At 37.0% G+C, this 25,896-nt stretch overlaps 1 protein-coding gene across 1 annotated transcript in view; it reads right to left on the bottom strand.

Annotated features, from left to right (window-relative positions):
* The window catches only part of LOC131037740 (FH protein interacting protein FIP2), a 186,215-nt gene that overhangs the window by 27,744 nt on the left and 132,575 nt on the right, over positions 1-25,896 (bottom strand). The window contains exons 5-7 of the mRNA XM_057969934.2: positions 13,810-13,893; positions 13,510-13,556; positions 12,649-12,722 (exon numbers count right to left, since the gene is read on the bottom strand). Of these exons, the coding sequence (XP_057825917.2) occupies positions 12,649-12,722; positions 13,510-13,556; positions 13,810-13,893 (205 nt within the window). The remainder of the gene's footprint in view (positions 1-12,648; positions 12,723-13,509; positions 13,557-13,809; positions 13,894-25,896) is intronic.

Genomic DNA, 25,896 nt, shown 5'->3' with positions numbered 1-25,896 from the left:
TTTGCCGATAGAGAGTGGAATCTGTTGGTTCAGAAATTGTAGTTGCTTCTCTTAATTTGTGTAAGTTTGTTTCCATGGGAGTGGACATAGACTTACAATCCATCATTCCAAACATGTTTAGAATGTCAATAGTGTATTTCCCTTGATTTAGAATGATCTCATTAGTTTGCTGCCATACTTCTAATCCGAGGAAATAGTGTAGAGGCCCTAAGTCCTTCATATCAAATTCAGCTACAAGTTCTTGTTTGCATTTGATGATGAGATGCTCTTTGCCTGTTATTAACAAGTCATCAACATAAAGGATAAGAATTAACATATCTCCATTGATTACCTTAAAATAAAGATTCGGATCTGCATTACTCTTTGAGAAGCCAAGTCCGAATAGATAGTGATCTATCCTTTCATACCACGCTCGAGGGGCCTGTTTGAGCCCGTATAAGGCTTTCTTCAATTTGCAAACATGAGAAGTTTGTTCATGTACTATAAATCCTTCAGGTTGTTCCAAATAGACTTCTTCTTCTATCACACCGTTAAGAAATGCAGTCTTTACATCCATTTGATGGATTTTCCATCTTTTAGATGCAACAATAGCAATCACGGCTTTGACAGAAGTGTATCAAGCAACAGGAGCAAAAGTTTCTTCATAATCAATTCCTTCTTTTTGAGAGAAACCTCTGGCTACAAACCTTGCTTTGTATGTTTCAATACTTCCATCTGCAGCATGTTTGATTTTGTAAAACCATTTAGAAAATACTACTAATTTGTTCTTAGGCCTAGGTACAATGTCTCGGACATCATTCTTGATAATAGACTTATACTCTTATGTCATGGCTTCTTTCCAGGCTTGATGTTGGAAAGCTTCCTCCACAGTAGAAGGTTCTGAATTAATGATTTCACTCATTAGAGCAATGTAGCTAGAGAATCTATTAGGTCTTTAACTTTCCCTGAAGGTTCCTTTTGAAGTTGCATAATTTTCAGCCTCCTCAATCATCTTTTTGGCCCATAGTGGTCTTTTCTTTGTCACATTAGTGTCCCTAGGTTCAACCATGTAGTCCATAGGTTCAATGTGAGTGTTGCCTTCAGTTTGTTCGTGAGTCTCATTCTGAATCTCAAAGGAGTGATCCTTTTCACTGTATTGAGGGGGTTCATCTTCTGTTTCATTAACATCCTTAGATCTTTTGAATGCAACATCTTCTTCAAATATTATATCCCTACTTAGTTCAATTTGTTTTTGACCTGGGATATAGACCCTATAAGCTTTAGAAGTTTCACTATACCCAACAAAGATCCCCTTTCTCCCCGAGGAAGAGGGTTCTAATTTAGATCTTTTCTCTTTAGGGATGTGAATGTAAACAGGACAGCCAAAATTTCTTAAGTGACTTATGTTAGGTTTTATTCCTGTGAATGCTTCTTCAAGAGTTTTGTTGTCAAGAAAGGAATGTGAACATCTATTTTGATTATATACAGCAGCACTGGAGGCTTCAGCCCAAAAAGAGGTGTGAAGGTTTTGGTCATGCATCATGGCTTTGGTTGCTTCTACTATAGTTCTTTTTTTCCTTTCTGCAACCCCATTTTGCTGAGGGTTGTAAGGAACAATGAATTCCTTCTTAATCCCAACATTATTACAAAAAAATTTAAAGTTTTCAGAGATGTATTCCCCCCCATTATCTGATCGAAGAGTTTTTATACTTCTACTTGAGGTGTTTTCTACTAAAGCTTTGAATTCCTTAAACCTTTTAAGGACTTCATCTGACTCTTTACACTTTAGAAAATATATCCATGTCTTCCTAGAGTAATCATCTACAAAAATGACATAATACAAAAATCCTCCTAAGAAGGGTACTGACATGGGTCCACATAAATCAAAATGAACAATTTCTAATACATTTTTGGATTTACTTTCACTATTATGAAATGTGCCCTTGGTATTTTTTCCTAAGGCACACCCTTTGCAGATTCCTTCATGTTCTTCAGTTAGCTTAGGTATCCCTGTCACCATTTTCACTATTGAAGGTAAAGCACGAAAGTGAAGATGCCCTAATCTTCTATGCCACAGTTCACAAGTGTTAGAGGATTCATGAATAAGTGCTTGTGAAGGAGAGATGCAAAGTTTGTATAGGCAACCATGTCGAACTCCAATGGTGTGGGCCTTCTTGATGGTTGAGTTCTTAGGCCAGGCTAAGACTTTTCCATCCATGAAGGTGATTCTATATCCTTTATCTTCAAGAGCTGATACTCAAATTAGGTTGTGTTTGATGCCTGGTACAAATAGCACACCTGTCAATTGAAGGGCAATGCCTGATTTTAGTTGAATCGTACAAGTTCCAATACCATTCATTGGGTACATTGAATCATCCCCAATTGTGACTTCCTCACCAGATTTCTCTATCATAGTGTCTAAGTGCTCTTTGAACCCTGTTATATGCCAAGATGCCCCATTGTCTATTACCCAGGTGTTGAGGCTGGTTGATACTTGACTGGATAGAGCAGAGTAGAAAACAAGTCTTTCAAAGTCTATGTTTGGCTCACTGATTTCAGCAATTGAGGCTTGAGGCTTAGGTCTGTCAAGGCACTTTACAGCAATGTGACCATATTTATCACATCTAAAGCATTGTACTTTAGATAGGTCCCTCTTCCTTTTGAAGGATTGCTTCCTCGTTGAGTCTTTGCGTCTCCTCTTCTTGAAGTTATTCTTCTTTCCTCTTTTGTGAGTCTGAGTGTTTAGGACTTGCATTTCTTCATTTTGGGAGTTAATTCCAGTCCATCTAGTAATCAATCTGGACTCTTCTTGTATACAATCAGTCTTTAATCGATCAAATTTGGGGAGTTTGGATCGAGCACTAATTCCTTGAATAAAAGATTCCCAAGAAGTGGAAAGTCCGTTGAGTGCTAGCATAGTCAATTCCTTGCTATCAAATGTGTGACCAATAGTAGATAATTGATTTCTTAGTTCCGTTATCCTCATGAAATATGAAGTGATAGTTTCACTTTGGTTCATTTTGATGTGGTCTAATAGTTGTTTCAGAGCAAGCACCCTGCTAGCATTATTTATCTCAAAGATGTTCTCTAGTGTTGAAAACATTAGATAAGCAGTATCTAGTTTTGAGATAATTGGAACAATGTGATCTTTTACTCCATCCACCAATAATTTCATAGCTTTATCATTATTTCTTGTCCATAGGAGTTTCACGTCTTCTTCATCGGGCATGGGTAAGGCCTTTTCCACAAGAGTGTTTAATTCATGTTCCTTTAATGTGAGCATCATTCTAAACTTCAAAGATACAAAATTTGCAGATCCTTCAAGTTGGTCCTCTGGCCTAACTCCACTACCCATTTTGACGAATATAGAAATCTAGAGATTTAATGAAGTTTGGTTGTTTCCCTCCTATAAATCTGATCGGATCTTTTCTTCAAACTAGCTCTGATACCATGTTAAAGTTTGGATCAGATTTGATATGTAAACAGTTATATATTTTTATTTTTATTTTTTACTAACTTACATGTCAATGAACTCTTGAATGCAGATTGATGCACCTATGAAGGGAATACAACTTAATACATAATTTGTATGAGAGTCTTCTATATGAGGCAGATCGATATCTAAAAGGCTTGCACTTATGATTACTTTACTTGCCTTATTAAACTCGAACTGCATCATATCATATACCTTACGGTAGAGGCATTTCAATGGACAGACATGCCTCTATGTACGTGGAGACATGTCGATGAATAGACATGTCTCCACGTACGTGGAGACATGCCTCTTCATTGCGATGTCTCTAGCCTAAGGTTTGTGCAAGGCAACGATATCTTTAATCGTTATTTATTCGGTTTAACATGCAATCACGATTTCTCTTTATCGTTTAGCATTTAACGATTCCCAGAATCGTTTAATCATTATTGTTATGTGTAACAACAATTTCCATGATCGTTAGGAGATCGACTTAAGTCGATATGCATGATGTTAATTATATATATCGGATTCTCTATAAGAAAGGTCGATTTATATTGATCAATGAAATGATCAATATAATCGACACTTATGGATGCAATGCCCATATTTTGATTTGTATAAACAATAATAGATATTCGTTATTTGTATATATATATTCGTATATATAATAATAATGACACTTATTATTATTACATATATTAATATATATATATATACATGTCAACGATAATATACATTACATATACATATGAGACTTCTTTGATCGAAGCTATAAAACATCAACAATAAGCATAACAATTGCATAACAATAATAACTAAGATTCAACAACTATGCAACACAAGAACACGAGATTTACATGGAAAACCTTGGAGAGGGAACCATGACACAATAATACTTTTACATAAATTCTTCTTACAACTTTGCAGGCACCAACCTATGAGAGTCCCCTTAACTCAATTTGGGAGCACCAACCCCCACAATTGAACACAATTGAATTCGTAGGCACCAACCTACTAGAGAGACACCAATATCTATTTTAGGAAGCACCAAATTCCAAAGCAAAGTACCACCTTCTATGTAGCTCCTTCAATGGATGATGGATATTACAATCTTCATTCTTTCACTCCGTGATTCCCCTCATTCTCATAACATAAATGAACTTATATGATTAAATATGCTATATATATATATATACACAAACACTCCATTATAATTTTCATTCTTCATGCTTCCTAAAATGGTTAGGACTGTTTGTAAACCTGCCTTACAAATCTTCATATATTCTTGCTACCAAATATGCATAAATGTTGGGATTAAGGTGTCTCAACCTTTGCAAATCCTAACATTGATTTTGCTATATTTTATTATTTTAATTTATTAATTGCCCTCAAATGTCTAGTCATATAGTGGGACCCACAAGCTTGCTGGCATCCTACTTGGCAATGACTATATGACACATATGTTGTGCATGTGGAGGTAGGCATCCCACTTTGAGGATCTTGACAAGTGTTAGCATATGACAAATTCTATGACACATTCGACAAGTATCAGGAGATACTTTTTGCATGGAGAAGGTGGGTGCCCAAGTTGGGTTATGACGTGTTGTAAGAGAATCAACTAATAATAGTGAGTTATGACAGATTCTCTTACAACTATAAGTGTTGTAAGTTATGACAGCTATAATATGCCTAAGAGCATCTGTCATACCTCCAAATAGTGAATTTTGGGTGCCCAACTTAGGGACTTTGAATGGGGAGTCCTTTGGAGACATACATGTGTCATTTGCATACTTTTTGGTGGCTGAAAAATAGGGCCAAATGCTTTGCACGACCCCATCTTGTAACTTCATCTAGAAGCTTCCTCTTGAGTAGTATCTCTCTATAAAAGGTAGCCTTGGAGAGTATTAGTCATGTTCTTGTTTGCAAGTGAAGTGTTATGCTGCTGGAATTAATCCAGACTGTGAGTTGTTAGTTGTAGACTCCTATTGAAGAAGCTAAGTGTTGATATTGTATTGTAAGAATTTGTTTATTGGAATACAAAGAACTGTACTTTTGTGTAATGTCCCCACTCTAGTCAGTATTTATACCTTATGTGTATTTATTGGTATTGCTTCATGCATTACTTCATATTTATGTTTCAAGACTTGCATGTATTCATGCAAATGATTTATGCTTTCCATGTGTTTATGACTATGCTTTATGTGTATCCATAAATGAGCTTGTATCTTATGAGACTGCTTCATGTATTTTCAGTATGAATGTGTTTTTTTCTTTGATGCTTCATGTTTCAACGTGATCACTTCATGTGTGTGTGTGCCTTCCTTGAATCTGCTTAGTATGCCTTATTAGTACTTATAAATGTTTAAGGACTATACTCTAAATGGGGTGCATGTTTTAAATCACCCTAATCCCATCTTTTATAAACATGAAGGACAACATAGGTACTGTTGGAAGAATGTGTGCGAGTAAAATTGCTCAAGCCGTGCAATTATAGTATAAGAACTTGATGAATATACGTTCATTCCTTGCCTTGTCTCAAAAAGATATTCGTAGGAATAACCAAAATCATTTTACAATCACCATTGCTAGGGTTAGTTAAGGATCCACACATTGAGAAAATTTAGTTAAAACAATCATTGCTTGAGGACGAGCAATTTTGGGAAGGGTGGACTGTAATGTCTCCACATTGAAATAGAATTTAATAATAAATAATAATAATAAAATTTAAATATTAAAAATTAAATTAAAATATAAAAGAATATAATTAAATATAATTAATTAAAATTTAATTAAGTTCATTAATGGTCAAAAGACAGAAGGAAAAGTTGCGACTCCCTCAACAATGAGATATAAAAGGGAGAAGAGAACCTCGTTTGAGAGGGGGATAATTTAGAAATCAGAAGTGCACATCTGATTTAAATAAGTAGTGCAGATCTGATTATGAAAGGTTATGTCCCTTTCAATGGGCAGAAATAATGAAGAGTCGTAAGGTGCTAATAGTGAAAGGGTGTGTCTCTTGCCAAAGGGCATGCACGATGAAGAGGTGTGATCTCTCCCTCACATTGAGAGATATAAAGGAAAGGAATCAAAGCATCCAGCAACATCACCATGGATTGGATCAGATCAGAACTGTTATTTAAGTTACAGGCAGTAGCATCTTTGTTCTTGGTAGTATACATGGGGATGTGCTGAATATGCATGCTTAATATATGAAACCTGATAATGTTGTTATGCAGAATTTAGTAGCAATATTAATATAGACTGTAATATGTATGACAGTCATACTTAATTTCATATATATTCATAATACATGAGAAGTTAGTATACTTATAGTCTGAATCATGTTATTAATGTCAGTATTTAAGAAGATGAATTGAGTTGTTTCCAAGAGGGGCGGCCTAAATCCAATCAACGGGATGTTTCCCAAGATAGGGTAGGGATTAGCGTCCTGTAAACCTTGAGGGCGTAGTCCCAAACTAGGGTAAGGGCTTAGATCTGTAAACTTTGACGGAGCCTATTGAGTTTGGTATCTAAGTGCTTGGCAACATAGTCATCTCCTCCTTCCTTAAAACTATGGTAGTAACAGGATTGAACTTTGCATTAAGAATGATCCAATTAATTATCTAATAATAGAATTAGTTGCCTAGTATGGTGGATTGACAATTTATTGATGAATAATTCATAAATTATTTAAAACTATGGAATATCACAGATTTGATTTATGTTAAGGAAAGAGCTAAAAATAGAGTTGTCTCCTAATCAATTTTGTTTAAGTCATAAGTAGATTGAAATAAATTAATTACTGTTTGTAATGTCCCCACCTTGAAATAAAATTTAACGGTAAATATAAATAATAAAAATAAAATTAAAAAGAATAAAATTAAAATTAAAATGAAAATATAAAAGAATATAATTAAATATAATTAAAATTTAATTAAGGTAACGAATGGTCAAAAGGCAAGGAATGATAAGTTGTGACTCTCCCGAATATGAGGTATAAAAGGGAGATGAGAACTCATTTGAAGGGAAGAAGAATTTGGTGAATCAGAAGTGCAGATCCGATTTAAATAAGGAGTGCAGTTCTGATCAAGCAAGGTTGTGCCCCTTTCAAAGGGCAGATATAATGAAGAGTTGCACTCTTTCAAGGGGTGCTAATTGTGAAAGGGTGTCTCTTGCCAAAGGGCATATAAGATGAAGAGGTGTGACCTCTCCCTCAAACTGAGAGATATAAAGGAAAGAAATTAAAAGCAATTAAAGGCATCACCATCAATCAGATCAGATCATATGAGAACTGTTATTAAGTTACAGGAAGTAACATCCTTGTTCTTGGTGATATGCATGAGGATGTGCTTTATATTTATGTTTAATATATGAAGTCCGATAATGTTCTTATGCAGAATTTAATAGTAATATTAATATAGACTGCAATATGTATCACAGTTATACTTAATTTCATATACATTCATAATACCGTTAAAATGAGATGAGTAGTCATTACCGTAAGAACAATAATAATTACAAGAAAACCGTTCAATATGAAAAGACACAATTTGATTAACAAATTGGTTTGTTATGAAATGGCATGATTTGCATATGGTAAGATATGCGATTTGGGAAAAGGCATAAGACATGTTCCTTTGAACACAACCAATCCCTTCAATCAGCAAGGTATAAGATAGGGTTTGACATCATTCCAGCAAAAGGGGGATTAGATGGAGCAGATATGTTGATTATTCCAGTATCGATTATTGGAGCATTGACTGGAGCGCACAGCCTGGGTTGTTGTGGTTGAGAAAAGCGATGAAGGAAAGGCAGCGACCTTTCAAAGCGGACGCTGCCTCTAAAGGACATTGACCATTGATGGCAGTCTTACCACCATGATAGAAGAGGTAATCGAGGGAGAAAAAGGAAGAAGTAAGTAGTAAGACAAAAGCCTAATACCTGCTACAAATATATTCAGCCAGATATCCGAATTGGTATGAATTCTTGGAATGATATATAGCAAACTGTAGATGCATATATGCTAATTTTGCATGATAATATCTGTATATTCGCAATATTAATACCTTGAATATTTATGACTGATGTTGATAACATTCTGAATATTTGGTTGGCAATCTATCCATGTTTATGAATCTTGAAATATCCCAAACTAGAATTGGCACAATCTGATTGATTTGCCGATTGGTTTGTTCAATTGAATTCCTTGACCAGCGAGTAGTTGTTTTGGGTTTTGAAGAAGTTTTGAGTTTAATTGTGTTTTTAAGGTATTAGAGCGATAGAATGAATGATGCAACTTGGAAATGCAAGACAAGAATAAATATCAAAAACTGAAATTAAGTTTCAGAATTTCTTATCTCATTGCAGCAACTAATAAATTCAAAGAATGAACAATTTCTAACATTCAAGGCCAAATTGGCATGCCAGGTGTCCAGCGCTAGCCTGGTAGGAGTGGTTTTATTGCTTGAGCTGGTGAATTGGCCAATACATGTGTTTTTATTTGCCACCAATGGCACCAATGAGTTTTATTTGCCTCAATAATAATTACCAAAAACAAATTATGAATGTACAATGCAAATCCTTCAGAATCACCAGGCTAGATTCCCAAATTTTGACAATTTTCCTCAATGAAATGCTCATGTAGACCACCCATGTTCCCATTCTCCTAAAAAACCCTTGGATTTGCTGAAGTTATTTATTAACAATGAATTCTAGAACAAACTGTGCTGCTAAAACCCTCTAATTATTTATTTGACATCACGGGCCATGAATGGATGGTACAGCTCTGCTGTAGATGGTACGGCCAGCAATATTTAGCACTTATTTCACTGGAAATGTCCTCCAAACTGCTCAGATCTGTTGATGATTCTAACAATTTTCCTCAATGAAATGCTCATGTAGACCACACATGTTCCAATTCTCCTAAAAAACCTTTGGATTTGCTGAAGTTATTTATCAACAATGAATTCTGGAACAAACAGTGCTGCTAAAACCCTCTAAATTATTTATTTGACCTCACTGGCCATGAATGGATGGTACGGCCCTGCTGTATATGGTACGACCAGCAATATTTAGCTCTTCTTTCACTGGAAATGTCCTCCAAACTGCTTAGATTTGTTGATGATGTCTCAGACCTGCTGTAAATGTAATATCTCCTCCAAATCTTGACCCCAAACGGCCCGAAAGAGGATCCTTCAATGCTGCAAGTGAGTGGGTTTCCATCCAAACATTGTAGAAGATTGAGAGTTTCCGTTCCCAACCCGAAATTCCAACCGTGGCTTGCTGTTGCAGACCTCTCCAATGCTGAAGCTATGTAAAAATGAATTCAATAATGATGAAAAATGACCTCCAAAAGCCTTTTTAAAAGGCTCCAAACCCTAGGTCGTCACTTTTAGGGTTTCCATATTTTCAACTTATTATTTTTAATAAAATCTATGCCTTTCTTTAAAAATTGACCCCTTAAGCATTATACTTAATTATTATTATGTTTTCCCCTTTTTATTACAACATTTAATGCCTCAAACACCTAGGAAAAAGGGGGCCAACTTTTTGTAAGTTATTTTATTATAAAGTGATTATAATATCACCTTAATATAATTTATTTAAATCCATAACTTAGAAATATTAAAATATTTCCTTATTTATTCATAAAATGAAATCCGGGACTCAGATCTGAATTTCGTCTAAAGCACTGTGATCACTGATGTTGATCTAAGTACTACAGGCCAACTGACAGTTCCTCCTAAAAAGTAGGGACCTGCCCTAAAAAATAGGAACCTCTCTCCAAACACCTGTAATTGCTCAAAAGGATCCTACTCTGCTCCCTGGCCCCCCGGGTGGACATCCAATCAACTGTCAGTTCTCCCTAAAAAATAGGAGACCTACCTAAAAAGTAGGAACTGTCGTCTGAAGGTCCAAAACGGCTCACAGAGCTGCTACAAAGCTCTATGCCCCTCAAAATGAGTCCCCTAACCATCTGGTTGACCTACGGAAACACGAATGATAGGTCAACCCCCTACTCATCTCTTGTCGCCCAGAAAGGGGACATTACAAATCTGATCTTTGATGCTGCTGAAAATTATTTCTAGAGGGAGAACTGCTACTAAGGCACCCTCTCAGATAGAGGGAGAACCGCTATTAAGGCACCCTCACAAAATGACTTGATTAGGGAGAACCGTTATTAAGGCACCCTACATGATGATAATGGTAAGGGGAAATGCTATAAGGCACCCTACATGATAATATTGGGTAGGGAGAACTACTATAAGGCACCCTACATGATAATATTGAGTAGGGGGAACTGTTGAACAAGACACCCTACATAGTTATATTCTCCACGATCATAATTTATGTTTCTATTTCTGATATTGCTAGATGAATCTCTCTTTATGTTATAGCTACTATATAATCATTCCCTAGTGTAATTTGTAATATTTTCTGACTCTATTTTGCAGGTTTGACTACAGCAGAGGTTGAGGTACTTTCTCTTAACCCCCACACTAAGATCTGAAACACCATAACTAGGACATTTTAAGGTCATTTTATTAAGGGACATTACAAGTGGTATCAGAGCATGATCCTGCCATCCTACAAGGTAAACATCAATAAGACATTATATTCAATAAGAAGGAATCTAATAATACATGTATTTGTGTGTATGCTCTGTGTTTGTATACATCCATGTGTATGCTCCGTGCTTTATGTGTATACTCTATGTTTGGTTCATGCCTGCTATGTTTCTAGTATGTTTATTCCATGTGTGTTTTTCAAAGTTGTTTCATATTGGGAATCATTTTGGAACACTACATGATCATTGCTTGAGGACAAGCAATCTTGAGTGGAGCGGGCTGTAATGTCCCCCGCCTTGAAATGAAATTTAACGGTAAATATAAATAATAAAATCAAAATTCAAAAGAATAAAATTAAAATTAAATGAAAATATAAAAGAATATAATTAAATATAATTAAAATTTAATTAAGGCAACGAATGGTGAAAAGGAATGGAATGATAAGTTGTGACTCTCCCGAATATGAGGTACAAAAGGGAGATGAGAACTCATTTGAAGGGGGGAAGAATTTGGGGAATCAGAAGTGCAGATCTGATTTAAATAAGGAGTGCAGTTCTCATCATGAGAGGTTGTGTCCCTTTCAAAGGGCAGATATAATGAAGAGTTGCACTCTTTCAAGGGGTGCTAATTGTGAAAGGGTGTGTCTCTTGTCAAAGGGCATATATGATGAAGAGGTGTGACCTCTCCCTCAAACTGAGAGATATAAAGAAAAGAAATCGAAAGCAATCAGTGACATCACCATCAATCAGATCAGATCAGAACTGTTATTAAGTTACAGGAAGTAACATACTTGTTCTTGGTGATATGCATGAGGATGTGCTTAATATGTATGTTTAATATATGAAGTCTGATAATGTTCTTATGCAGAATTTAATAGTAATATTAATATAGACTACAATATGTATCACAGTCATACTTAATTTCATATACATTCATAATTTCATGTAGTTAGTGTACAATGACTACTATTATGTTTTGGTAATATGGTTTATCTCATTAATTATTAATTGTTGTTAGTTGTGATCCCCATAGCAACTATCAGGTCCTCTAAATAGATTTTGTTTCGTCAAAAAAGCAATATGATCTAGTTGGATCAACTCTGATCCTTGGCAACCATCTCTAATCTACTTTGGTAATGAATTCATGTGCAAATAAAGATATACTTTTACTCCTCTATTTGGTATACATCATTAGTTCTATTCATTATTTCAAGTATTCATTTGATCAGAGAGGAGAGTAAACAGATATCAACGAGATAAACTCAATTAGTAAAACATCAGAGCTTTCAAAATGAAGTCCTAGGTTCAAATGGTCAAGTAGTATTCATTTGATCAGATAGGAGAGTAAACGGATATCAACAAGATAAACTCAAGTAGTAGAACATCAAAGCTTTCAAAATGAAGTCCTAGGTTCAAATGCTCAAGTGAGTCAAATCACAATAAAATATTTCAATTGAGTAAAATACTCCATCTAACTTGTTGGGCATGACATGCCTCAATGGACGATGTAGGATGCAAAAGTTCACATGAATTTGCTGGAAGCAATTTACATCAATTCAGCAACTGTGTCAAAGATTAGCTAAAAGGGAGAATTTACCACATAAAATTAAAAAAATAGAGGCATTACCTTGCAAATTGGCACTTTGCAAATTGGCACCAGCTAGCAAAGCTCCTTGAAGAGTTGCACCAGTGAATTCACACCTACCATGACATGAATCTACAAGGTGTAAGAGAAAGCTCTACCAAAGAGATCATACAAGTAAAAATAACTTAGAACAATCACAAAGAATGAAAATATTATCTCAAATGTTATGCAAGCTTGAGAAATGTATAGGGAATACTTTCGTGGCTCTCAAAGTAAACAATGAAAGATAATGTGAAACTATAAATATATGCCCTTTACTTTCCTTAAACTAGCCAATAATATTCTTCTTTTTCATTTGTTTGTTTTGTTTTTAACTATCTTCACTGTTCAAAAACAAAAGAGACCCGCAACAATGACAATGAACAATTTCGGTGCTTTACAGTCTGCACAATACTGAAAGTATATTTTTTAACAAAAATGGTAACTGGCATAATTGGAAAATTTGCCAACCACTTCTCATTATCAGAAGAATTTACATTATCTAATAAATTGATGACCTTAACAATTGGTACAATGGTTGGTGCCCATGATTTCAGCATTAAGATTATTGATAAGAAAGACATTGTTTTCAAACAATACCATATAAGTCAAAGGTAGCAGTCTCAGATGCAAATTATGTAATTGTTGAGGTACATGATGACTGTTTGGCAGTTTCGTGACTTCGGTAAGATATGACCAACAGTCCTATTTCAGTACAAGTTAATCGGTATGCAAAGATTTGCATGCATGTGTGAATAAGAAGTTGTAGCTATCTGGTTATAAAATTGAGTTGTGAATAATTTTAGGCAAGTCGTAATTTTAAGTTTAAAAATCAAATGCCAAATTCCTAGTCTATTTGCTTACTCCCGCAAGACAGCATTATGAAAGTTGGAACCATCTGCCTCAGCATCCTGCAAAGATGAGCATTTGCAATTCAGCTTTCTCTGGCATATGGCATTGTCAAATTTCAGTTGAAATAGTTTAAACTTGAATTAAACATTTTCAAATGCACAAAGGAAAACAAAAACAAGAAGTATAAGCATAGTTTAAAACGACAAATAGAATGTGTGGAATTGATATGACATCAGCATAGAGAAATTAATAAATGAAAATATAAAATTGATAAATTTTAAAATAATAACCTCCTTAACAGTAAAAACTTACTCGAAATTTGGCAGACTGGAGATTGGTACGAGAAAAAAATACATTTTGAAGACTTGCATAGCTGAAATCAACACCTGACAAATCCTATACAAAAGATTAGGAAATAGGAATGTTAATAAATACCTCAAATAATTTATTTTTCATAGTAACATCAATTAATGAATTCATAATAAAAGCTAAATCTACTAAGAGCTGTAAAATCACATAAACACATTGCATTACAATCATATTCCACAAAAGATAAAGCTTCAGGATATAAGTTGGAATTTCTCAATAAATGGCACTCAGTCACCATTTTGGTTGACTTTTTTCTTCTAGTTGTATTAACGGGCAGGAAAATCATGGTCTAGTGGATTTGGAAGGAGTAGCATGTCCACTATATTTTGCTATATTGACTTGGCCAAAGCTATAGTGAAGAAATGCATGATGGACCAATGGTTTCTTCATTATGGTTGAAATTGGGGCACCTTTATGGACATATCCATTTCCTTTTCCTTATTTGATCAGTTATGAGAATTTCGTTGTGAAAAAAGAGACTAAGAAAATGTTCTTTTTATTTTGGAAGAATGTGAGCTCCCAAACTTTTTCCTTTTTTTTAGGTGTCTGTTGACGTGGCTAAAGTCGGATAACCAACTCCCTCCAGCCAACGCAAAATAGAATGTTGTTGAGTATCCTATCCTCTCTTGAAATAAGGGATCCCTAATGCTGTTTTTAATTGATCAACGGGGATGACCTCAAGGTTCCAATTGTCAATTCATGACTACAGGATAACTCAGTTGTTTGATGTGTTTTGCTCGAAATACAAAGGGGACTTACGTGGTTCGATCGAATCAGTTTCGGTCGTACAGGTTCCCTAAGACTCTATAGCCTTGACTTCATCGAATTTATCTTTATCATGATGCTATTAGAATAATATCTTTCTCTTTGTGTTATTAATGGTCATTTAAGTTGTTTCTAATTTCGCCTCTAGTTAATGATTGTTTCTTTTAGAAACATCATCTTTGTAACTCTATTTAAAGGAGCTTTGTCTCCTTGATTAATTGAACAACATCGATTCTTTGAAATCCATATGCTTTTGCATCTATATTATGGTATCAGAGCCTTGGTTATTTTCGAAATAATTTTTCAATTAAAAATTCGTCATGAATTTCTAACAATTTTTTTCGAAAAATTTATTTGTTTATTCGAAATTGCTACTTTGGCAGTTCATTTTGGCTGTAGCTACTAGGGTTTTCTGGCTATTTTCTGCCCTCTCCCGCAACCCGTCTCTCTTGCATTTCGTGAAACCACACGATGCAATTTTTTTCCCGCCTGCAATTTTTTTTCTACCATTTTTGGATGGAAGTCTGCATTTTCGATTAGGGTTTTTACCCTTTAGATCAAGTCGAAATTTTTTGTAGATTCTTGGTGGGTTTTTCGAGATCTCAATTGGGTCGTCATCAGAATTTTCTGGGTGCCTCGAGATTTTCGTGCATCGATTTTCGAGCCAGCGGATCCAAATTCTGACAGCAAATTCGTTCTGGGTTTTTTGCAAGGATTTCTGGGTTGTCTTCAAATTTTTTTGGGTCAGCCAGAATTTTTTTCTTGAAATTTGTGCCTGTCGTACTTCATTTTTTGAAGTCTACTTGCATCTGCCTCTATTTTTGCATTGGCATTCGAATTTTTTGAATTCCGTGCCAGTGCCTCTTCTCAATTTTTTCGTTTTCCGTGCATTGGGAAATGTTTAAGATGGCGTCATTGACCAACTTGATGTTGGAAGGTAGTCAAGTTTTGTGCACTTAGCATCTTCTTAGTACCTCGTTTTTTGTGCCTCGAAAAGTGTGAAGATGGCTTATGGGCATCGATGTTTGTTTCGGTTTTAAATATTTTTTTAACTGAAAAAAAATTCTGATGTGTTTTAATATTTTTTTCCCTTAAAAAAATTCTCTAGGTTTTTAAATATTTTGTCCCTGTAAAAAAAAATCATGGGAGGGTTTATGATTTTTTCCTCAAAAATTGTACTTTGTTGCAGTCTGTTTTTCGTCGCACCTGGAGTTGTTGTGCGAACATCTGCACTAGTCTCTTGTTTGCAGTCTATTTTCGGGCATCTTGCTCATCTGCAATATTTTGAAGGGTTTGCCGATTTATTCCTCAAAATCGTGACAGTTGTTCTTGGTGTGTCTCTGGTTATAGAGAGGGACAGTTTTCCAACATCAAGTTGGACGGTTGGTGTTGTTTTTGGGTATCTCCAGAAGTTCTGCAGTTTCTGGGAGGGTTGGTGGCAGACTCATCTCAAGTGGCAGAGTTAGTGGCAAGCTCTTGTCTTCTGTTGCAGCGTGTTCTGAGAAGAAGGGGGCAACCTTCTCTGTTATTTCTCTTGGTAGTTAGAACGATGACCATTAAGGGAGGGTATTAGAATAATATCTTTCTCTTTGTGTTATTAATGGTCATTTAAGTTGTTTCTAATTTCGCCTCTAGTTAATGATTGTTTATTTTAGAAACATCATCTTTGTAACTCTATTTAAAGGAGCTTTGTCTCCTTGATTAATTGAACAACATCGATTCTTTGAAATCCATATGCTTTTGCATCTGTATTAGATGCTGCTTTGGACTTCAACTTTCTGATAAAAAAGGAAAAAAAAGGGGAGAAAGAGAGAAAAAGAAGCTAATTAATCTATCTAAAACAGCATATTAGGAAAATAGACTGAAACCTCCTAAAACCAGATTCAACTTTACCAGCTAATAAAGAACAATTATGTAAAATCAGATGCAATCTTCAAGGGGGGTTAGATTTTCACGCTACTAAACATAAATGCAGAACTTTTACATCCATCCATTTAATATCTAATAACCGAACTAAGCATATAAGTTGGTTCAGACTAACCATACAAGGGGAATGGCAATCAGCCAGTCCTTAATGGTATGAACTCCAAGGTTTTTATCAAATACTAACCTGAAAATACTATTTGAAAACAATATACATAACAAAAAATTAAATAATGAAGAAGGAGACCATGCACTCACATAAAATTAAGATAGCTTTAACTTCCATTAATTTTGTATAAAATTCGCCAGAGTTTCAGCAACAATCTTAGAACTTCTTACCAAAATGAGGGAGAACAAGCCCCCTTTTATAGGTTTTCAAAGTGGATGAATGGCCCAGATTTAATTATACAAGTGGCCTAGATTCATCCTTACAAAAATGGCTGACCATACCTATTAATAAGGAACAAATATCTCCCTACCAACTGCTAACTAACTAATAACTACCCATCATAAAGTTACCCCCCAAAAAGTGCACCTACACGGAGCTCAAAATCTGCCATGAACTTGGGTAGTTGGAAAGAAATAACTAACTCTAGGAAAAAGCACTTTTTCTTTGACCAAGGTAGATTCTTTTTCCAAAAAAGTCAATTTCCCCTTTCAAATAATCCTTCCATTTGTCCCGGTTTGTTGCACGCTCTGCCCGAACATATTCTTGGAACCTTATGCATATAGGAAACAATTCCTTACTAGGAGGAATGGGAGTATTATGCATTATGAAATGGATTCCCTCGCAATGGTTGTCTACGACTCGGAGCTGCTCACACCATTCTAGTTGATGAGCCTCAAAATGCAGTACATCTACGTGCAGCCTACTGACGAATTCTATGTCCTTTGTAGAGTATGCGGTCTTATCAGTCCTTAACCTGTCACTCCAGCGTGATATTACATCGTCACCCTCCATACCATATTTCCAGCTGGTGACCAATGCCCTGAGGATATTTCAACCGATATTCTTGACACCAGATAAGGATTTCTTGCATTCCTCTTGCACTTTGTTGATGTTGCCCACCATGTCATTTTTCATGCTAACAATATAGTACCACTCTTTAAAAGTGTTGATATTATGGGGATCAAGGATTGTCTGCAGTGCAGGAATCCGAGCGTGAGTCCAGAATAGAACCTTCATGATGGGTAGAGCCATACCAATCGTCTCCTAGAATTGGAACTATTCTTTCTCGATCTCTATCATCTTTATGCATGTTAACTCTATATTGATTGCCATGTCAAGTACATCCTTGATTATTTTCTCCCCTTTAGCCTTAATGTCCTGGATCCATTTTCCAACTTCCTTGGCGGTGTCGCACACTCCTTCAAACTCAGCTATAGTTTTTTGTGCCAACACCAATGGAGGAATGTGGGACTCAGCAGTATGTTGCAACGACCTTACCAAGTGATCTATGTATCCCTCGACCTGCTCAGCACGAGCTCGATACATGTCTCGTTCAGTGGTTATCTCATCCAGCTGCCTACGTATGTTCTGTACAGAGTCCTTGAACTCTTCTCCCTCATGTTCCTTTGTCGCCTTCCCTAGCAGGATAGACGTGATGCTATAATTAGCCAATGCGACCTGTTCTACTGGTTTGTCCCTGGGCGGAGCAGCAATATGCATCGTCCGATTCCTCTGTTTGTCCCTGGTGATCCTGGACTGGGTTCTTGGCTTCTTCTTTCCTTTGGCCTATGGATCTCCCATCCAAGCAAATATATCCTCCAGGTTAATTGGCAGTTTTACAGCTGCTTTTTGTTGTGCCTGGGCTATCAACCAATCGTGAGGGACAGTTTGTCCTGATGTGACTACCAACTCCCCACCTTGTCCCCTAGATGCCTCCGCGGACTCGCTGCCTATCTATGGCTAATCAAACATAGAAGGTGGATTGGGTGTTGTATCTAGTCCTTTACTCACAGTTGAGTTTTCTCCCACCTCACTGAGCAACTGTTGTGTAGCTTCTAATAGCGGTTGCTCCTTAGTGTCATTGGGTTATGTTATGACGTATTCACACATCGCCCCATTGCAAATGGGGACCCCTACTTTTTTTCTTTCTGGGGTTTGTTTCTAGGTCTTTTAGGGTTTTGTCTATTAGCCTTTGCATGCTGAGTGTTGCCAGAGGGATCACTAAGATAGCAAGCTCTGTTTTAGCTAAAGGTCACTCAATGGATGCTCCGAGGTAGGGTCATCTTTGAAAGTCTTCCTTAGGAAAAAGTTTTGCTCTTGTTGCTAATTGTGTCTTGTTTGAGTTTGAGGAGGTCAATGAAGCTTGGTGAGTGAATATCATCTTTGAAGGTCTGAGTTAAGTCAAATTGGTGAGTGATGAAGTCTAGAATGTCATCCTGACCCTGAAATTTGACTAAGTCTGGAAAATCGAAGAATCCTCCAAAAACTAGATTTTGCATTATAACTCCTAGAGGTCCGAAACCACTCTCAAACATCATGATAGTATATATGGAATATAACTTAAAGTATAATACTTAAATGTTATATTCCATATATGAATCCTGACGGAGAGGCTAAAATGTCAAATTTCGCTCCTAACCCTTCCAAAGGGTCCAGAGCGAAATTTCACAAAGAACCTAAATTCTTCACCTAAATCATTGAGTGGTTGAGCAAAGTTGCAAGGATATGGAAGTAAATGGATCTAGGATCAAATCTAAGACAAAGTCAAGTCAGTTTGAAGGAGAATTGAGCCTAGAATAGGAATTTCACTCCTAACCCTTCCAAAGGGTCCAGAGCGAATTCCTCTATAAGACACTCTACATTGCCCAAAGCCATGAACTAGCTCATTCCCAAGCATTTGTGAAGGCAAACCACTTATTTGGAGTGAAGAAATGTGAAAATGAAGTCAGGATTTGAGCCCAAGGAGGAATTTCGCTCCTGACCCTTCCAAAGGGTCCAGAGCGAAATTCATATAAAACCCTATTTTTCACAAAATCTTGAGCTATGTGTCAACTTAAAGAGAAAATTTGCATGGTCATGATGGAAGGAAGCCTAACAAAGTGTGTCCAAGGCATGAAAAGGAGAAAGGAAGTAAGAAATTAGCTCAAAATGAGAATTTCGCTCCTGACCCTTCCAAAGGGTCCAAAGCGAAATCCTCATTTGACCCTGAATTTTGGCCTAAGGCGTTGAATTAAAGATTTTTGAGCCAAGTGGATGGCAAGTGGACATGAATATGGCGAGAGGAGGGTGAGTCTAATCAATTTTGACGATGGATTCGATGAAAGAGGTGAGAAATCAATCAAGAATGTGAATTTCGCTCCTGACCCTTCCAAAGGGTCTAGAGCGAAATTCTTAGAAGACACATTTTTCTTCCTTGTTTGCACTGAAAGTCTTGTTCTTTGGGCATGGTGAGGGTAGGTTGATATGTTCTTGCCTTAGGAAGTGATTGAAAGTGTTGAAAAGTGAAGATCTTGTCCAAGATTGTGAATTTCGCTCTTGACCCTTCCAAAGGGTCCAGAGCAAAATTCTTCATAAGCCTCATTTGCTTCCTTGTTTAGACTACCAACCTTGTTCCTGTTGATGTGTATTTTGTACACAATCATACACAGAATAAAATACCAATAGGCATCTTATCCTCTCTTGAGAAAAAGTCTCTAACTGCTGAAGATTCGCATAAAGGATCAGTTAGGATGACTCCAAGGTTCTAGTTAGTAGGGTCTCTACGTGTGGACAAGCTTCCAGCAGTATGATGTGATTTGCTGTTTCCTTCAAGGGGTCTTACGCATTCCGAAAGTTCAAGATTTTACTAAAACTAAAGAAACTTTCAAAAAATAACAAAAGAGTAGGGTTTGAAAGAGGTCTAGTCTAATCTAACCCTAAGAATGACTTCGTGTAGACAAGACTTGGCAAGATTCAACCAACTTCAATTTTGCCATAAGATAACAACTCAATTGAAATCGATGCGATCTTCTAAGGTAACAAAATGATATTCAATACATCAAAGATCAAAGACACTACCACGAAGGTACATATCCAAGATACAATAATGATTGAAGATTAAGGGACTCAAAGTATTCTCCAGTCGACCACGCAAGGCGTTCTTACAATCAGCAAGAAGCTAGTGGTTTGGATTACGAATCCTACCAAAGATCAAGTCTCACACAATGTCCTTCAAATTAACACACTACTTTGATTGAGCATGATTCAAGTAGATTAAACAACCATGAAGATAACCAAGAAAGTTGCAACAAAACACCATAACTTCAATATTTCATTGATTTCCAAGTCATCATATACAACAATTGCTTGAATTCCTTTCCTCAAAACTCAATCTTGCTACAAAATAAAATTGCTTCTAACTCTAATCTCTCTAATACAATAAACTCTCTGATATCTAACTATTGACTATTACCAAATGAAATGAAAAATCGGGGTATAAATAGCATCCCCAATTACAATGAAAGGTCCAGATCGAAAGTAGATCAACGGTCAAGATCATGACACCTAAACCCTAATTAGGGTTTGTTACAAATGGCCTCCTTTTTACTGAACAATATTAAATACATAGCCAAATATTAAATTTGGCACAAAAATCTAGGAGACAAACCAATGACAAATAAGATGCCATGTCATCTATAACAACCTTTCATCTAGAACCTTATTCCCTTTCCAATGTTCTTTTTTGGCATATGCAATGAATCTTGTCACGATTCCTTCGATTTCTGCAATTGGAATCTCGGGAAGATTCTTCATACTCTCTTCCAAGTGGATGACCTGATCGAATGCATCTAGAAGAGCTGCGTCCCAAGTAGATTCAAGTTCCTTTGTTCTTTCAATTAGGAGCATGGTGGCAAACATTTGATCATATTGCTCATCTGTAACATTTGCGTCCTTGCAAAAGATGACCTTGATTCTATCCTCTAATTCCTGCATATCCACATCTGTCTCGACCTCGATCCTTCTGCCAAGAATGGTACGAAGTACCTCAAATACTCTGTCCTGGATCGGATTGATCACCTCCTCAACTTGGCCACATCTAACACTGATGTCCTCGAAGAAAACACTCTTCATACGGAGTAAGGTTGACCACTGAAACAAACTGTGAGATTCTCCATCCAAGATCTTCTCTTGCGCTAAAACTTTCCTTGATGTGTGTCTAATTACCTTCAAGACGGGAATGATGACATCTTTGGTATGGGCAAATGCAGCTACTGTTATCATCAAATTGTGGATTATCTCAAGAACTTGGATAGCTTGATGAATAATCTTCATCATCCTTGTTACAAATTCTATGGCCACTGTATGAGATTTATCCATCCAAGTACTTGTACGTTGGACCATGTTCCTGAATCTTTCTGCCTCATTGATTGATTGAAGTGGAAGTGCTTGCACTGGTGATCTAGCTGGATACTGACGTCCCAAAGGTTCATTGATGTGACTGAAATAAGTCCTCCATGCACCGACCTCTCTCTCAAGCTTTCTATTCTTCTCCATTTCTTCTCTAAGCTTGTCTTTCAATGCCTCAAATGAATCGGTGGCATCATCTAAAGTCTGCTCTGCTGTAGATGGTCCTAGCTCAAATGTCTGTATATCATATTCCTCTGCTAGGATCTCACCTTCATATTTGTCTACTGCCGGTGTAGCTATCTACAATTTCCTGGATCCAGTCTCATCTCGAATCATCTTGGACATCTTGGTAGCCTTCCTCTTTTCTGTTACTTTGTGTGAACGTCCAACAAGGCTCTCTAAATCAATTGCATTGTCCTCGTCCTCTACTACGATCACCTTGGTTAGTCTTTCCTTCAACCAATCTGGGATAATCGATCTTGTTTCTTGAACTTGAATCTCTTTATGCACTATTTCTTCTTGTCTGGGAGGAGATGTCATTTCATTGTCTTCTTTATCTTCATCTAACTCATAGTCTTGGAGAGATCCATCTGGTGACCCTTGCTGTGCCTGTCCTTCTTCCTGCCTGTCGTTCTGTACCATCGATTCCATGGATTCTTCCACTTGAATTGTTCTCTTCTCTGGTCTAGAAGAAGTACCGGATGATCGATCTCTGTTAGCCTCTTGTTTCTTCTTGGAAGATTCTCTCTTTCCAGGTCTCTCTTTCCTCTTCGAACCTCTTGGATGGAGATTGCCCTCACTGGCACATCGAAGGTTACCTTCACCTAAATTTCTAGGATTAGGATTGCCTTCACTCACACTAGCTCCACCTTCAGCTGGTTTCTCTTCCAAAGTGAAAGTCATAGCTATGCCTTGTTCTCTCAACTTCTGATGTTGTATGTCAACCCATCTGCGAGTACAAGACAAGACTGGTGCCATCAAAGTATCTAGATCCATGACCTCGGGCTCATTCCAATCTAACCTTATTGTTTTGCTTTCTCGATCATAGGAAGACTGGATATGTCTGCCACTGTCCTGAGCTTGGTCGGCCACTCTATAAATCCGGCATTTCCTGATGAAATCCAAAGGCAATCTAGAATGCATTTTCCGTTTCACTTCAAGATCATCTAAGAGATTCATCATAAAATCTTCTATTTGGTACTCATGCCTAAACTTCCTACCGACTGTCTCCTCTAAATGTCCATGTGGATCAAAGCTTTCTCTCAAAGCAAAAGATGAAAAAGAATACAAGGCTAACTCCTTCTCTGCGTCATCCATGGCTAAAGCATTAGGACATACCTCAACTGAATTGCCCAAAATGATGGGTACTGGAACTCCATTCTGATGTCTGTGTCTGAATGCCTTCGCATATGCTGCCAACTGTCTTGTTACTTCAAGTAACACAATTCTGTCTGTCGGATATCTCGGCAACATGTATGGAGGTAAAGGACATCCATGCACTCTAATATAAGTGAACTTGGGAAACTGAATGAACCAAGCACCGTACCTCTTTATGAATTCTTGTGCATCCTGAGATAATCTGTTGTGAATTCCACCTTGCAACGTCTTGGTGATGTTCATCGTGAAAGTATCATTAACCAACTTATAGTTGCTCCCTGGCGGATGATGCAAGTAGGCATAGGAATCACAAGCTCTGACCTCGCCGGGTCCTCTTCCAATCACTCCTCTGTGAGGTAGTCCTGCGTACTCAACACTCCTAATCAAGGCATAGATGACATATGAACTCATGTAGAAGGACTTAGTAGCCTTGAGTCTCCTCAACTGTACGTCCAAGCAATGGCTAATCATCCTAGCCCAATGTATCGTACCCTTTCCCTGAACAATCACCTGGATGAAGTAGAACATCCACTTCTCAAAATAGAAGGCGTGAGGGGCTCCTGTAACTCGGTTGAGCATGGTAATCAAATCTCTGTACTCCTCCTGGAAATCAATCCTGTGTGGTGTGTTCGGGACCTTGCTCAGACGGGGACGACTCTTGAGTAACCAGTTCTTATTGATTATGCTTAGACAAGCATCTGGATCATCTTCGTACATTGATCTGGCTCCTTCTATGCTCTTGTATATCATGTCCCTGTGCTCTGGAAGATGGAAAGCTTCACTTATAGCTTCCTCTGAAAGGTACGCCAAAGTGTTTCCCTCTTTAGACACGATCGTTCTGGACTGTGGATCATAGTGACGAGCACACTCGATCATCAACTCATGGCACTGAACAGCTGGAGGAAAGCCGGCCGCCTTAATGATGCCACTCTCGATTATTCTCCGGGCGACAGGTGATGGCTTGCCAATGTAAGGGACCTCTCGAAACTTCTTCGTGCTGAAGTTACCCAAGTTGGTATCTCCAATGTTGCTCCACTTCGACACGATCTTGGTCTCCACTTCTTCGGTCTTTTGATCTTCTTTCATGAGAGCTGAACGACTGGTGGATGCTCCCGCCTTCGGGGTTGCCATACCTACACAACATTTCATAATAAGTAACTAGATTTTGCAATAAATAACATAGATTAGAGAGTAGATTTTAGGAAACTTCATGATAAGTCTTTGAGTTATCATTTCCTAAAATAAAACGATTGAGCTAGGAATTCAAAATCCAAAATTTAAGCTATGACGATCTAAAATTAAAACAATAAAACCAATATCGCCATACCTCAATAGAGAGCTAACTCTAGAATGCAAAATGAATAAAAATTCGCCTAGGCAAAATTGACGTTAGATAGCTTCGATGTGATCTTAAAATCAACGTTCCTCTTATCAACTTCGCCACCCTTCAAGTATTTGACGTGATCTCTAATGCATTTGACAAATTCGCCACCTTTGGTATGTCCTTGACGTGATCTCTTCTAAATGATCGATCCTTTGTCAATTCGCCCAAGTGAAAACTAGGTTCGCACTCCTCAAACACAATTCGCACTCCTCAAACACAATTCGCACTTTCTCCTTCAAGATCGCATGTAAGAGATGATAAATGATGATGTGAAAATGACGATCTTCATCTCCCCTTTATAGACGCTTCTCACCATAATTACCTTAGGCCGACTTGTGTAAAAATAAGGCAATTTAAATGATTTTTTAAATAAATAATAAAGGCCGACCTCTAAAACACCAAGCGCTCCTTTTGATTTTTTATTAATTTAATAATTAATTATTAAATGCCTTCATTATTATTTAATAAATTCGATTTTTCTCACAAGGCAAAAAAAAACAATTAATTAATTAATACCATGCGTTATTTTAAATGCTTTTAATTGAATTTTTTAATTTATTGATTTTCCTAGCATTTAAAATAAATTCAAAGAAATGTGTTTGAGCGCTAAAATTTAAAAATGCAAACCTTATCGCCCTGGTCCCTTGGAGAGGGACAGGAGCGATCCATCAACTTGTCTTGATTCTTGCAATTTTTGACGTCCAAAGTCTTCATCTCTACGTTGCATTTGGCATTTAAGTTGGGTCCTTCGAGCTTGAGTGTCTTGCTTGTGTGAACGAGTGCTCTTTGATGTGATATCGCCCTAGTCCCTTGGAGAGGGACAAGGGCGATCCTTGTCTTCTAGCTTGAAATTTATCGTTTTTGATTCTAACTCTTCATTCATTGCCTTCCAAATGGCGTTTTAGACCCTTTGCAACTTGTTTTGTTATGATCTTCAAAGGATAATAGGTATTTTGGCAAATATCGCCCTGGTCCCTTGGAGAGGGACAGGAGCGATCCTCATAATTTCTCCTTGACCTTTGTAAATTCGAGCCTCAATCATCTTTGTGAAGGACAAACAATGCTATTCTTTCATTCCATGCTCATTTCGCTTGAATTCCACAAGACATTTAAACGTTGGAAGGATCATCGCCCTTGTCCCTTGGAGAGGGACTGGAGCGATCTTGAAGCTCTAGCTAAAACGCATCATCCTTCAACCTTGGTTCCTTGTTCATTGCCTTTTAAAGGACGTCCTTGATCTTGCGTG

Source organism: Cryptomeria japonica, chromosome 6 (assembly GCF_030272615.1).
Source record: "Cryptomeria japonica chromosome 6, Sugi_1.0, whole genome shotgun sequence".
NCBI classification, from domain to species: Eukaryota; Viridiplantae; Streptophyta; class Pinopsida; order Cupressales; family Cupressaceae; genus Cryptomeria; species Cryptomeria japonica.
This window is presented reverse-complemented; position numbering and strand designations above follow the sequence as displayed.